This window comes from Prinia subflava (assembly GCF_021018805.1).
Source record: "Prinia subflava isolate CZ2003 ecotype Zambia chromosome W unlocalized genomic scaffold, Cam_Psub_1.2 scaffold_32_NEW, whole genome shotgun sequence".
Classification (NCBI taxonomy): Eukaryota; Metazoa; Chordata; class Aves; order Passeriformes; family Cisticolidae; genus Prinia; species Prinia subflava.
The window spans coordinates 2196091-2209898 of record NW_026960609.1 but is presented as its reverse complement, the minus strand read 5'-3'; the positions used below and the strand labels follow the sequence as shown (position 1 = coordinate 2209898).

Genomic DNA, 13808 nt, shown 5'->3' with positions numbered 1-13808 from the left:
AGATTGCTTACATACTTCTGTATGCTCACCGCCTATCACAATGCACCTGCTACTGTAAACTATCTGCTCTGTACTTAACCGGCCATCTCGCGGAATAAAGCGGATTGCGTGCTTAGAACCATATTGGTGTGGACGCACGTTATTCTAGTCCCCAGTCTTTCCAGGGTTCGACAACAGTACTGTTTATAATTTTTGGTATGAATTTTGCGCAAATAAGATAAAGTTTTTTACGTATGTTAAGATAGAGTTTTTCACATAACGATAGAATTTTTACAGGCAATAAGATAGAACTTTTACGCTAGCAAGATAGAGTTTTTGCACTGATATGCTATCTGCGTAGGTTTTTGATGCTGCTTTTCATAGTCTTTCGTAGTTTTATGAACTTAGAAAATTGCACCTAGATTGGGTAGTGTGTAGATAAAGATATGAATATGCATTTGTAACTTACGGATAAAAAGCCTCTGGGTTGGAAGTGAAGGTGTCGATTGATCAATCCGATCTATCGATCCAAACTCCATCTTCTGCAACCTGAGGAACGATCCTTGACAGGGAGCCGAAACGGGATTTTTAAGGTACTATCTATAGCAGTCCTTGTTGCCTGGGATCTGGGCCCCGGGGTTCCCCCCCCCCCCCCCCCCTTCTCCCCCTTGCCGCGCTTGCCGCCGGTGTGCTGGTCGGGACCACCGAGGACTCTGCGTGGGGTGGGACCCCGGGACCCCCCCTTGCCATCGCGTCCCTGTGGCCGGGAATTCTGCCGGGTTCGGGACCCCCATTGCCATCGCGTCCCCACGGCCAGGAACTCTGTCTGCTTCAGGATCCCTCACTGCTATTACGACCCTGCAGCTGGGGACTCTGCGCGGGTTCTGAATCTGGGGGCCTTTTCTGTTACTGTGATCCCCGCGGCCAAGACTCCTGTCTGGGATTTGTGATTCTGTGACTGATTCCTCTCTGTTATTGTGACCCCACAGCTGGAAATGCTGCTTGGGTCAGGAGATGGGAGGTTGATTTACCTAGAGGCTGTGATGTCAAATTCTATGCTTTGCTTATTGCTTTACTAGAATTTTGCTTGTTAAGAATTCTATGCTTTGCTTATTGTTTTACTGGGATTTTGCTTGCTAAGACTTATGTTTATAACCGATTATGAGATTGTAAGACCGCTTGTTTAGAACTCTCGTACCTTCAGACTTATGCTTTCATATAATAAACCACTCTGTTTAGACCCTAAAATGTTCTTAGACCTTTAAGACCTATAACCTGTAAAACGGCCTCGGCAGGCTCCAAATAACACAGAACCTCTGCACTGCTGCTGAACATAACCAGCATATTTACAATCACAGCTCACAGGCCCTCACATGCCCAAGTTTCCTCAGGCACAGAAACTCTTTTTATTGACTCAAACAGAACTCAAAATAACATTTGAAAGGCCAGTTATCAACAACCTGCCTGGTTGTAGAAAGACTATTCCTTTTGACATTGGTATAAACTGCAAGTGCTCACACATGCTGGTTGTGACGTTGACAGAATACCCATTTGGTTGTCTAACTGGAGCTGTGGTTAAGCATTAGCTCTATTCTCATCACCAAACATTTATCAGAAATACCACTGTCACAACAAGCATGAACACAAGCCAATGGTGATACCCTACTTTCAGATTGTTTCCCTGGATGGAATATCAAATGATTTACATTGCTAGATAAAATCTGTGCTCAGCCTATGAAGGAAAGCCCACATAAGTGCAAAGATGGGTGTAAGTCACAGTAGAAGTGCTGCAGCCTGCAGGTCACTTCTGTGTAGCTGGTAAATCATTTATCCTCTGAACACCTTTACAAATAAATGGGATTTAAGGATGTTACTATCACATACATTTCACTACTCACTGGACTGAATTCAAGTGAAGTGAAACTGCTGACAGTAATTCCAATTAGATGTTTACTAGCTAGATTACATCTAAGCAAAGCTTAACATCTGCCTCTTAGACTGTTTCTATGACAGCAATGCCAGACATGGGGGCCTTATCTTTGTATTAGTGCCACCACAGCCAAGCCAGAATGATCCCTACAGCCACACCACAGGGCAGGCAGCACCTCCCTTGAGTGTCACGCTCATCGGCGTCTGTACAGACTTTGCAAGGCCAAGCATCACACTGTCAGGAAGGTGAACACATCCACGTGTTTTTACATTTCAGTGTCCTTATTACAAGGAGAAGCTTCACTCTGGGTAAGGCACAAACCCCAACAATATTGGCCTTGCATCCAGAGCATCCATTGGAAAAGGTCATTTGTTTCAAAATGGTAACTAGCCTCAACTTCAAGAATCAGTGTACAAGTCTTATTAAGAGTTTGACAGATGGCAGGTAGCCACTCCTAGTCTCCCTCTCCATCATGAAAACACTTATCCAAGTCTGTCACATCTATTAGGCAATGTCCTTGGCTTTTCTTTTTTGTTAATTTTTGGTCATTCCTGTGTTTGTGTGTCATCCATCCCCAATTTAGATGCTTATTTAGCCAAATCATTTCCATACATACAGATAAATGTCATATGCCTGAAATACAGAAAAGGCATTAGACTTCAATCTGGATATAGACGTGCTTTTAAATTGATCACAGTGCCATTTTGTGTACAAAACCTAGAGGTTTTGAAATACTTTTAAAAAGAAGTCTGCTTCCTTCTCTATTATGGTCCGTGACTCTGTGGGGGTCCCAGAGCATGCAGCACCTCGGGGAGCGACACTTCCCCCCGGAGCTCTGATCCTCTCAGCTGTTGCTTCTCAGGGCGCAGAGATGACACAGAGGCAAGACGGGTCTTGGGGTGAAACTGAGGTGGTTTATTGAAGGTGTACCAGATGCCCAAGACCCTGAGCAGGGGTCAGGCAGTGGGTTTTATGAGGGGGTGGTGCAGAACAAGCAACCCATGAGGGCAAAGCTAGGGAGGGGTCCAAGGCAGGGTTTACATCTTACAAACTTATCAGGGGGAACAGGGGAGTGGAATGATACACAGGGACAAATAGGGCATCGAGTAACTAAAGACTGATAGGTTCTGGGGAGAGGGATAGGAATACAGGGGATTGACATTTGGGAAAGGAGGAGAATAGCGAGAAGATAGGCACCTGGGGGCCAATAGGAGAGTCTCTAAGGAGTGGCTGGCTAATAAGTCAAAGGGATTGACATATAACCGACTGAATAGCAATTAGGGTACGAGTCAAAATATAATACAAGCTGATACAAATAAAGACAGGCACCATTATAGGGAATGGGGGAGGATATGCTTGGGGAAGACATACAGCAAATCCTAAAGCATAATCATAATTTCAAGCAATCCCCTTATGATGGCTAACTCACACATAAAACAGAAGTCTAGCCAAGAACCTAAAGCAAAAGCACAATGCAACACTTCTCTATCCAAAGTAGCACAAGACATCATTACCCATTTTTACCTGCACAATAATGTAAGCCAGTTCTCAATATTTCTGTTTAAGGACATGTTGCACTTATTTAAACTTTTGAAAAGGAAGGTGGGAATTTCATTTGTCTAAGTCATGTAAAGCAGCAACTTCTGAACACACCAGAGTCACCAGAATAATTCTGGGGAGAGCACAGCCACTGCAGCCTGAGGAACATAAGCCACCTGTTGGAAAGAAGCAGAGCATGTTCATTAGGCAGAGACTTCAACAACAGCTGACAGCAAATAAGGGATCTCTTCATGTGAGGACATGCTCTTCATGTCTTAGCTTATTATTCACCTAAGGGCAGCCACTGGTGGCATGAGCATGTTTTGTGATTTAATCAGAACACAGTATTCTACAACACATATGAGAGATGGGGATTTATTTCCCCTGTTGGTTTGGAGGAAAGGAGGTAGGGATCTTTTCCTGGAGGAACTTTGGATGAATGTATCTTTCTCTTGTTAATATTAAGTGCTACATCAAGAGTACATACACATTCACAACATCATATTTCACACAATTTTATTTATAAAATTGTAATTATCTAACAAATTGCATATAAAATTATATACTTCAAGTAAATACAGAATACTGCACAACTATTAAAATTATTGTATTGTCCATCATAAGTGTATTAAAACATTCCTAAAAATGCCTCTTTTAAAAAACAAAAACCCAAGAACACAAGTAGCATGACCAAGACCATTTTCAATAGCTTAAAATGAATTACTAGGAAGTCTCATTAACTTCCTAAGTAGACTCCAGTTACATCCATTGAGATCAGCATGTGATACAATACCACAGTCTAATGCTAAAGATGACAAGTAATACACTATGCACCTGATCTATGCTTTTCTCCTAGACTGAAGGGAACCAGTCTGAAATCAGAAAACTAAAGCTCAAGTCAAACTCTACTGGGCATGCAGTTCTGTTATAGCAATACTTTCAATCGGTAAGTGTAGTTGGCTTTTACAATCAATTTTACATCTGATAAAAAAGGAACACAAGAGAATACATTCGTATAAAAAAGAATGATACACAAAGGGTAAATATTGACACCTTGCTTGCTGTACACTTTCAGATGAACCAGAGAGAGAGAGATTCAGCTGGAACTAATCTGGAATATACATAACAGAAATGGCTCTGAGTCACAAACCCACATCCCAATCTCCCCAGAGCTCAAGGTCCATCTCTACTATGCACACAGCATGAACATGAACACAAATACAGATGGAGCTTTTTATTAACACACTTATATTGCCAAAACACAAAAGACAGCTAGCAGTGCTGCCTTGTGCACGCTGGTAGTACAACACTTCTTTGTATACTGCATGTTAAGGGAGACAGATTTTTTAAATTTCTTTTTCAAGGGGCAAAATTTGGTAGCTAATGGATCAGGGTAGTATTATTTCATTTTTTTAGACAGTTTCATCAGCTGTTACAGGTACCTGAAAAAGATTCAGAGAAAAAACAAAAGTGTGAGGAACTGGAACATTCAGCAGTGCTTGATGCCTTTTGAGGTCAAATCTCCTTCCTGGGTATTTGCAGAACTACTATTTCAATGCACCCAAAAGACATACACAGCAAGAAGGGAAACAGAATCAAAAATTCAGACAATAGTTTCTCTCATAAGCAACCATATTAATCAAGATCAGTTTTAACAAGGGCATCTCTAAAGTAGTAAAAAAACAGATTGATGTCCAGGACAGTTCTTATAGCACCATGTTTAGTCCTGCCACAAGTGATGGCAACCTCCCATAACTGGTAGGAGATGCTGCCACTGATTCTCCACTTCACAGTCTAATGCTGTTCTAACACCAAGCAGCAAAGGGCAAGGGAGGCCCTGCCACTAACCAGAGCCCAAAGGGCTGGCCAGGGCTTCACTTTCCTCAGGTGCAGCTACCCACCCACTGGGCAGACACGCGAGCACAGGCAGCTGAGGCACTCCTGCTGCTCCATCGGGGCAAGGGACAGCCCAGACAACCACTCAGGACTCACCAGCAAATTATTCTAGTGGATACCTTTCCTCTCCATAATAAACACTTTCAGGGTAAAAGAAGTCATGTGCAAGAACATTTAATCTGCATGCTACTATTTACATTTCAAACACTATTTACACACCAGAACTACAATAAGCGTCTCTCTCAAAGGGGAGAGGAGAAGGCTTTTGGGACAGAGTACACTTGAGCAAACACCCCCACAGCTTCAGACTCCAAGGGGCACAATCAAAATTATGGATTTTAAGCAAAGAGATCCTACTGCTACCAAAATAGACACAAAGAGATGAATCAAACATTTTTCCATTAGGCTATTGATCAAAGAAACCCCCAAACCCAAAGAACAGAAAGGCCTGTGAATACAGAAGATATTTAAAAAGCAGAGGAGCAAGGACTGCAATGCCCTCTGGCAGGGCTCAGTGGGATATATGGAAATAGCTTTAAAGCCAGTGCTGCTGCTGAGCTACCAGAGTCCTCATTAGCAATGCCACTACACAGGAATCACCCAGCAAACAGAGATGTTTCCCACTCTGTAAGCCTGACAACAAATTTCTGAACAACTACTGCACATGAAAGATAATTAGACTGATCTCTGAACTCACATCTACCCCACAACCACACCAGCCAGGCTAGAAATTGCCATGGAGTCCTAGCGCCTACCACATCTTATTGCTTTAGACACTGAGCCCATGTAGCCAGCAGAGCCAGCAGTTGTGCTTTAGTTGCAGCTCACATGAACTTTTCAAAGTTTCCTGGAAGAAAGTTGGCTTGTATTTGGCAGGCTCTGACAACAATACATTGATTTCCAAGGCCTCCCACAAGTTTCCAAACTGGACACCTAAGCTGCTGAGTAGCTGTTGATGGGACATTTCTAGGACATCTTACCTGACATGTAGACAAAAAAATGTGGGATTTAAATGTGTGACATAGACAGCTAATCCTAAACATTCACTGCACATTCATCAAACAATGCAAAAATTAGTAAATAAGTATCTCTTGGGAACGAGGGAGGGAGAAGGATCAACATTCGCAGCAATAAAAGACGAGCTCAAGAAAGGTAAGCTATTTAGTGTTTTCTGTAAGAACAGTCAGTCATTCTGGGATTCAGCAGAAGTGTTGCACATTTATGTGTAGATGTGCAAGTTGTGAGAACAAGAATTGCTCAGCTTGGAGCATTTACCCTCCTATCAGTCTGACTGCCAACAGCACAACCAGCAGACTGGAACTCAGAGAACAGTGTGACGAGGCAGAAGGCCAATACAATACAACTGCAGAGATTCAAGTAGAAGAATGAAGCTATCTTCAGAAGCTCAGAGCAGCAACAGCCGTATTCAAGATCAGTGACAACAAGGAATGTTCCTGTAATTAGGCTTTTTCTTTTCCCTCCAAACCAAAGCCCAGGATCACACTCAAAGCTCTTTGGTGGAGGGGTTATTTCCTCAACCCCACTTCCCTGATTCCTCCCTGCATCATTTTGTCTCAGTGCAGCAACACTGGTGCTGATGATCTGTCTGTCCTGCCACTATCAGTCAAAATGGTATGACCCTCTGGGGGAAAACAACCAGTAACTCTTCAAGTAGAGGAGTGGCTAAGAAAAACATAACGCTGTGCTGAGGTGGAACCAACTTTATTAAGGACAATGAATTATAATTGCTTTGAAAGGCTTTAAAAATACTCTGAGTCATGGCTGGCCTTTAACAGCAGATACCAAGGGATATGGAGGCTGCCTGATTCAGAACCAGTCAGTGGGAGTTAACCAGAAGAGGATGAGGTAATGCTCAAAGATGGGAAGACAACAGGTCTGTCTGAGGCATCTGTGAAGCACAGGTGTGCCCATCACCAGCGTTCAGAGGAGAGAAAAACCACAGCAAACTAAAGCACAGAAAGGCAAAATGTGCAAGGGTACATATATTCATTTAAGAGTCACAGGACCAGAAAGGGCCTTAACAAGTCATCAGATCAGTCTTCTATCTATCCCCCAGAACAGGGAAGCTTTGAAAGCAATGTGTTCCGCTCTTCTACTCCATATACCTCCTGTTTTAGGAAACTCAACTCAGAAAGATGTTATGTTCTTACAAAGAGGTGCTACACACCCTTTGCCACTGTCTGACCAAAGCAGGACCACAGCTTTCAGGACTGGTATGGAGATACTGAGAAGGGTCATAAAACACGCTAAATTTATACAAAGTGCAATAAACTACCCAAGCCATGGTCAGGTCTTTAAGTTCACTATTATTAGTGAAGAAGAACAAATCAAAAGTGCTAAGCTGGATGGAGTCTGATCTGTCTTCTACTGTTTGTGCTTTTTTCCACATTTTGCTTTCTTGTGTCCAATTCAAAAGGGTCTGTCTTAGCTGATCCAAATAAATGCTTCTATTTTAAGACTTTTATTCTGTTGGTGCAAGAGAGCTCTTTGTTGCCTTTAGAGCAAGAAAGGGAGACACATCTCCATAGCATGGATTCGTTCACTGGAGGTAAGCATTTACTCTGGCAAAACTCTTCTCTCCAACTTCCAAGAGAATGGGATATGATCTTTCCATAATCACATACATTTATCAGTAAATAAGTTTGGATTAGACTGTATTAAAAAACATATGCACATATTTAAAGCACCGGAGTGTCACAGATTCTTATTCCACAGCTCATGCAAGTAAAAAGAATTAAAGAAAAGAAAAAAAAAAAAAGACCAAAGCCCCAACTAGGAACAGACCAAAGAACAAGCTTCACATGAGTACGTCAAAGCATTAATATTAGTGAGATCCCTAAATACATTAGGTTACACTAAATTTCAGAGAAACAAAAGATTTTTCCATATTAGATATATATGTTTTGATTTTCTTTAAGTTAATATATAATTTATTCTTTGAATATTATTCTTCGCTTGGACCCAACATCCACACTGCTTTCATACATTTATACAGTTCTATCCTTGCCTTAAGAGACTGATATCCAAAGGTATGGCAGCAACCCTTGTTTGTCAAATATAAAACTTTTTTCTCTTCATACAAGGGTGGAGAAGGAAGAAAGATCTTGACAAAATTAAGGAATTCTCCCTTCTGCTAATTCTAATCTCAAAGTACTACAGGGAGATATTTGGAAGCTTGCATAAAAAAAATCCCTTGTTTTAAAAACAATTTCTTTTACTGTACAATAGATGCATAGAAAGTTGCTTCCTGCTTCATGGGTTTAGGCCTGTAGCTATGTTTAGCTGTGAAAATAAGAAGATTGTTCCTTTACAGAGTGGTGAGGAGATAGACCATCTCAGGAATATTTGGCAGCTATCAAAGAGCTTATGACATGAAGAATAAACAGCATATCCACAGACTACAACAATGCAACTCTGTCTCACTGAATACATCAATTTAAAAAAGTGTCCACTTGTTACTCAAAATCAAGAATACAGTAGAGATTCACGGCTCAACAGCTTTCAAAGTGGTGGTTTAAAAGAAAAAAATATTGTCAGTGAGCAGCAGATTTTCAATAGTCCACTCTTCTCTCCCCCACCCCAAAGAAATATCTGCAATATCAGGACCTTAGACTTGAGACTACTTGGGAGAGAAAGCTTCCCTGTCACCCATGTCCATACAGCTTGGTGTCGGAGTGACACACTGGAGGTTTCAGAGGTTTTGGTTGTCCAGTGTCTTGTTGTGGTTACTTCAGCAGTTTTACCAGCTGGCTCTGACAGCCTCAATGTCACTAACCAAATTCTGGGCTAAGCATATCCCAAATATCTGGAAGAGACAACAGTTAATTAATTTGGAGCATTGGACAACTCCTTTCACACAGGTACACTCCTTAGGTTATACAGAACTTAGATATGAAAGAAACAACACAGGTAGAAATTAAATTAACAGTAAGTGTTGGAAGAAGCAAGAAAATCGCAGAACTCCTGTAAGCCCAGTATTTTTATGGTGGCACTAGGTTCCAGTTAATTAACTGTCCTAGTCTTGTTTCAAAGCAACCCTAAAGGCTCTCTGCTGTTTATTTAAGCACCACTGGAAACAGTAGATCTGTACAGGCTTGAAAGTCTCTACATAAGCTTTATCTAGCAGAGTGTTAGTTTCAACCTTCTGAGAGTTGAAAAGAAAAAAATGCATCCCTGTAGATAAAAATTCAATATTCCTTAACACAAAGAAAGCCTCAAACATTTAGTTCCCACTGCTAAAACCCACCAACAGGCAACTGGTACTGCATTTCCCATTCTCATATACAGTTTCCCCCATCAAGTATTCACTTTATCTATTATTCCTCTGTGCAACTCATTCCAGGGAACATGATGTTTACCTGCAGTAATGCTATCCCAATGAATACACCAGCAACTATGGTAAGGTTGTCCTGCAACCATTTCTCAAACTGAGGGACACAGCCTTTAGTGTAGATAACAATCTGCTGATCAACTTCCTGCCAAAGAGAAGAGGGAAGAAAACAGAGATAATTACATTCAACTACACCATCAGTAGAAAAATCTCCTCTTGCAATAGGGATTTAGATCCTTAACATACCACATTAAGAAGCAGAAAAAAAAAAAAAGAAAAAAGCTTACTGGTTTTTGCCTTGCATCGTAGCCACACTGAGTATTAATAACATCTTCCTAGAAGAGAGAGAGAAGAGAGGCAACCAGTAAAATGTCACCCAAACACCTTCTCCCAACTCCCTGGAGTTAGTCCTGTACGTAATAAGACAATTATCCAAACTTTGGTTAGCATATTGCTTTAATAAAAACCTTCCTCCTTCACTCTGCGCTACTAATTATTTGCAGCAAACAAGAGCACACAGTCAAAAAACGTTTTCTCTCTCAAGTCAGCAATCTGGAAAAACCAGCCCTCCACCTGGCTGAACTCCATGTTCCAGATACAAGCATTTAGTAAAGTAAAGAGACTAGGGAACATCTATGGTAAGTGAAAGAACCTTCTGCTGAAAAGGTTTTCTCTGTGCTAAAAAATATGCCAAGAGTACTGTTGTCACTATCAGGGTTCAGTCTGTGCAGAATGAAGAGGTGACAAGGGGCAGTTCTGTTGCAGAAGCTGCAAGTTCTTTCTGAGAATGTCTCTAGAAATATGAACAGTTCCTTTCCAAAAACCTGAAAGAAAAAAGAACAGATGGAGTAATGTGTTCTTACTGCCTGTTCTTATAGGAGCTTGATGCCAATGAGAAAGGAGGGAGTTTTTCCTACTCCCTTTCCTTTAGTACTCCCAAAGCACAAGTAATAAAATAGGCTCTGGCAGACTTTCCCTAGGGAACAAGTGCTTCTCATTGGCAGCTGAAGCTGTATTTTTACTTTGTATACAGTTATTTCATGGTAATAAAATAAAGCATGAAACTTTTGGCATCAGCCACAATGGCAGCAAAAGATTAAGTTACTGACTTATCATATAATGACATTGAGCAGAAGAAGGACTACTCAAGAAAGTGAGGAAATCAGCCCATCTTAGCTCGGTGTACCAAACACCACAAATTAATCAAATTGGGGGAAATGAGAAAGGCAAGCAGTGAATAAATGGATTTTAAAAAGCAGACATATGGAAAAAAGTATCTCCTATCAGCATGGAAAGCTCCTCTGTTTCCCAACTTTGCAGGAAGTCCAACAGGTCACATTCTATCAGCTGCCCAAACTGGATTCCCTTAATGGACCTTCAAAATTCAAGCAACTTGTATCTCTTAATGAGATGAATGCTTCTTTTCCAGAATCTACATGTCACAGACTACAATGATGTAAAAGCACCTAAGATTCTGACAGAGGGATTTTAAGTTTTCTCCCTTGTACTAAATGCCTACTTGCTTCATCATTAATGTCTTCTGCCTTTAGTCTTGGAACTTGTTAACCAAAAGAAGGTATGAAAAATGTAATGGAAATAAAAAAGTTTTCTAGACTTGCCTGTACAGGAATTTGGAACACTTCAACCTCCTCAACTACATCATAATGAACTACAGTAGTCAAAATTTGTTTCAAGAGACTTATTTTAGCCTGCCTTAAACTTATCACTTCCTGATTCAAGCTAAACTAAGAACAATAAGGTATCCACATAACTGTTTGCATCAGTCCAACACTGAAACCTAATTCTAAAAGGGACAAATTTGCTTTCCCACAGAATAAACCCGTATTTATCACTGCAATTGAACCAATCACAGCTTGGTTACAATTATTTTACTTGTATGCATGACTTCTAATGTTTTCAGTTTTTAAAGGCCATTAAGGTTGTTGTTTCCTTACAGTGAATGAGATTTATCTTTAAATTTCTGATTGCTGCATCACACCCTAACAAACTGCATAGCTATTTACACAACAGAGAGAAAGAGAGAACTTTAGGATAGATTATGTATTTATAGGATTACCTTGTACTGCTGTCACTGGTTCGGTTTTATAACAACTATATTTTTAAAACTGGGTTGTGATGACCTCTGTGTGGGTGGGTGGGCAGATACACAAATAGCAGAGGGAATCCTAAGTATAAGGTAATGTTTGAACCTGACCTACATTTTGTTTTAATATCCCATTAAAACATTTTCAGCTATGTTTGTGAGAAAAATTCAAACTACTGTGAAGACACATTCACTGCAGAGGAACCAGAACCAGGTTGTGCAAGTGGCAGTGCCTTATAAGGAGAAGGGCAGAGCAGCAGCAACTGGATGCCAGGAGCAACGACTCCATTGCATTATGAGCAAGGCAGGAAGCACCTGAGGTGCCTTTTGGCAACTTGCCTAACTTCAGTCTGTGCTAGACTAATACATTCAAAGAACTGTAAGTCATTCCAGGTGGAGAAAAAGACACAGCTAGATAATACAAGCACTCAAAGCCAGCTTCTTTCAAGCTATATAGTCAAATGTATACAGTGATAGGCACCTAAGTTTCCATGCACACACCCATTGCTGTTCCAAGCCTTTCACTATTAATGAACTGATTCCCTACACCACTTTTCACTTCTGTATCATATCCATATTAGCAATGCATGGCTCCAACGTTTTCCACTTGATGATCCAGAACTATAAATATTTTAAAAGACATGAAAATTTACCAAAAAGCTGCTCCCACAAACAATTTCTGTCCTTTCAAGTCTGATTTCAGGTGACTTGAGGACAGGCAGTAATTTTAAAGGTAAAAAAACAGTATGCAAAGATACCCATACCCAACTCAAGATTCTAATGCAAACAGGTCAGTTCCTCAGGGCACAGACTGTCATTCATTACCGCACCTGGCACAAACTGGGTCAAACTGGCTGCAGCCTCAGGACACTGCATTAAATAATGAATAATACCACTTTTAAAGTGTCTGATCCTAAGGGTTCCTGTTCTGATGAATTTCAGTTGAAAGCTCATATCCTTCAACTCACTAAGTGCTTCTCCTTTTTATACTTGTTAAAATTAATATGTATGTTCAGCCAAGCCCATGGTTCTCTCTTTCTAATAAAAGCCACAAACAACAAAGACTTTAGTTATCTTATGAGATTTGCTGACTGAATAAAAGTTAGTGGTTAAGCTGAGCTGCAAGAATAAAAAAAATACAGGTTGGTGAGAATAGTAATTAGGCTAAATTTCCAGAAATAAAAAAGGAAAATCTTGAAGCGTTATTTACAATTGGAACAGCAGACCCATCCTACCCTCTAGACTGTCACTTACAGTGGGGTCTTTAGTACAGCAAGAGAATGGCACACCACAGCGCTCTCGACTTGCATTGGAATCTGTACAATTGAAGTAAATATTAAGGTTCCAGTCATCGGCTCCAAAAGCCCCACAGCACTGCCACTAGAACAAAAAAAGAAGAGCTTCTTAAATTTCAGAATGGAAATCTCAGCATTAGTAACATGCATGACTGCTGCCAGTTTCCCTCTAGCTTTCAAAACAAAATCTGAGACTCCCACTGCTTTCATTGAAACTGGCTTTTTTTGTTTGGTTGGGGATTTTTGTCATTTTTTTAAAATACCATTCTAAATGTGTAAGTTGTTCCAAATTTATCCTGTGATTAAAGTTATGTTCACACCCTGCTATGCTCCTCTCTGGAGAGAAATCCGTGAGTGAGCTGATAAGCCTACACAATACCACAGAGTTGCACAGGCCTACAAGCTCAGGCCCAAGGGACAGTAGAACCAAGAGTACAATATTGTGTCCAGTCTAATGAGCCCTGGATTTAAAAAAAAAAGCTCCAAGGGCTACACTGACTGGTACAGCTACTCCTTTTGCCAGTTTGGGGGAACTTTGCCTGGCTGTACATCAGTGTGAACACTGTTCCCTGAGCACCACACATTGCACAATTACCACTTTTGCTGAATCCTTCAAAGAGTAAATCTGCCACAGGCAGGCTTAGTCTCGCAAAACATGTTGGACACACGAGAAATTGATGTGTTTTGCTGAACATACAAAGAATGGACTGGAGA

At 40.8% G+C, this 13808-nt stretch overlaps 1 protein-coding gene across 2 annotated transcripts in view; it reads right to left on the bottom strand.

The window, feature by feature from the left end:
* Positions 1-3947: 3947 nt before the first annotated feature.
* The window catches only part of LOC134565064 (tetraspanin-5-like), a 160466-nt gene continuing 150605 nt past the window's right edge, over positions 3948-13808 (bottom strand). For both annotated transcript variants that reach the window (XM_063424440.1, XM_063424441.1), the window contains 4 exons: positions 13054-13179; positions 9983-10030; positions 9724-9840; positions 3948-9170 (listed from right to left, as the gene is read on the bottom strand). In XM_063424440.1, the coding sequence (XP_063280510.1) occupies positions 9105-9170; positions 9724-9840; positions 9983-10030; positions 13054-13179 (357 nt within the window). In that variant the 3' untranslated portion in view covers positions 3948-9104. The remainder of the gene's footprint in view (positions 9171-9723; positions 9841-9982; positions 10031-13053; positions 13180-13808) is intronic.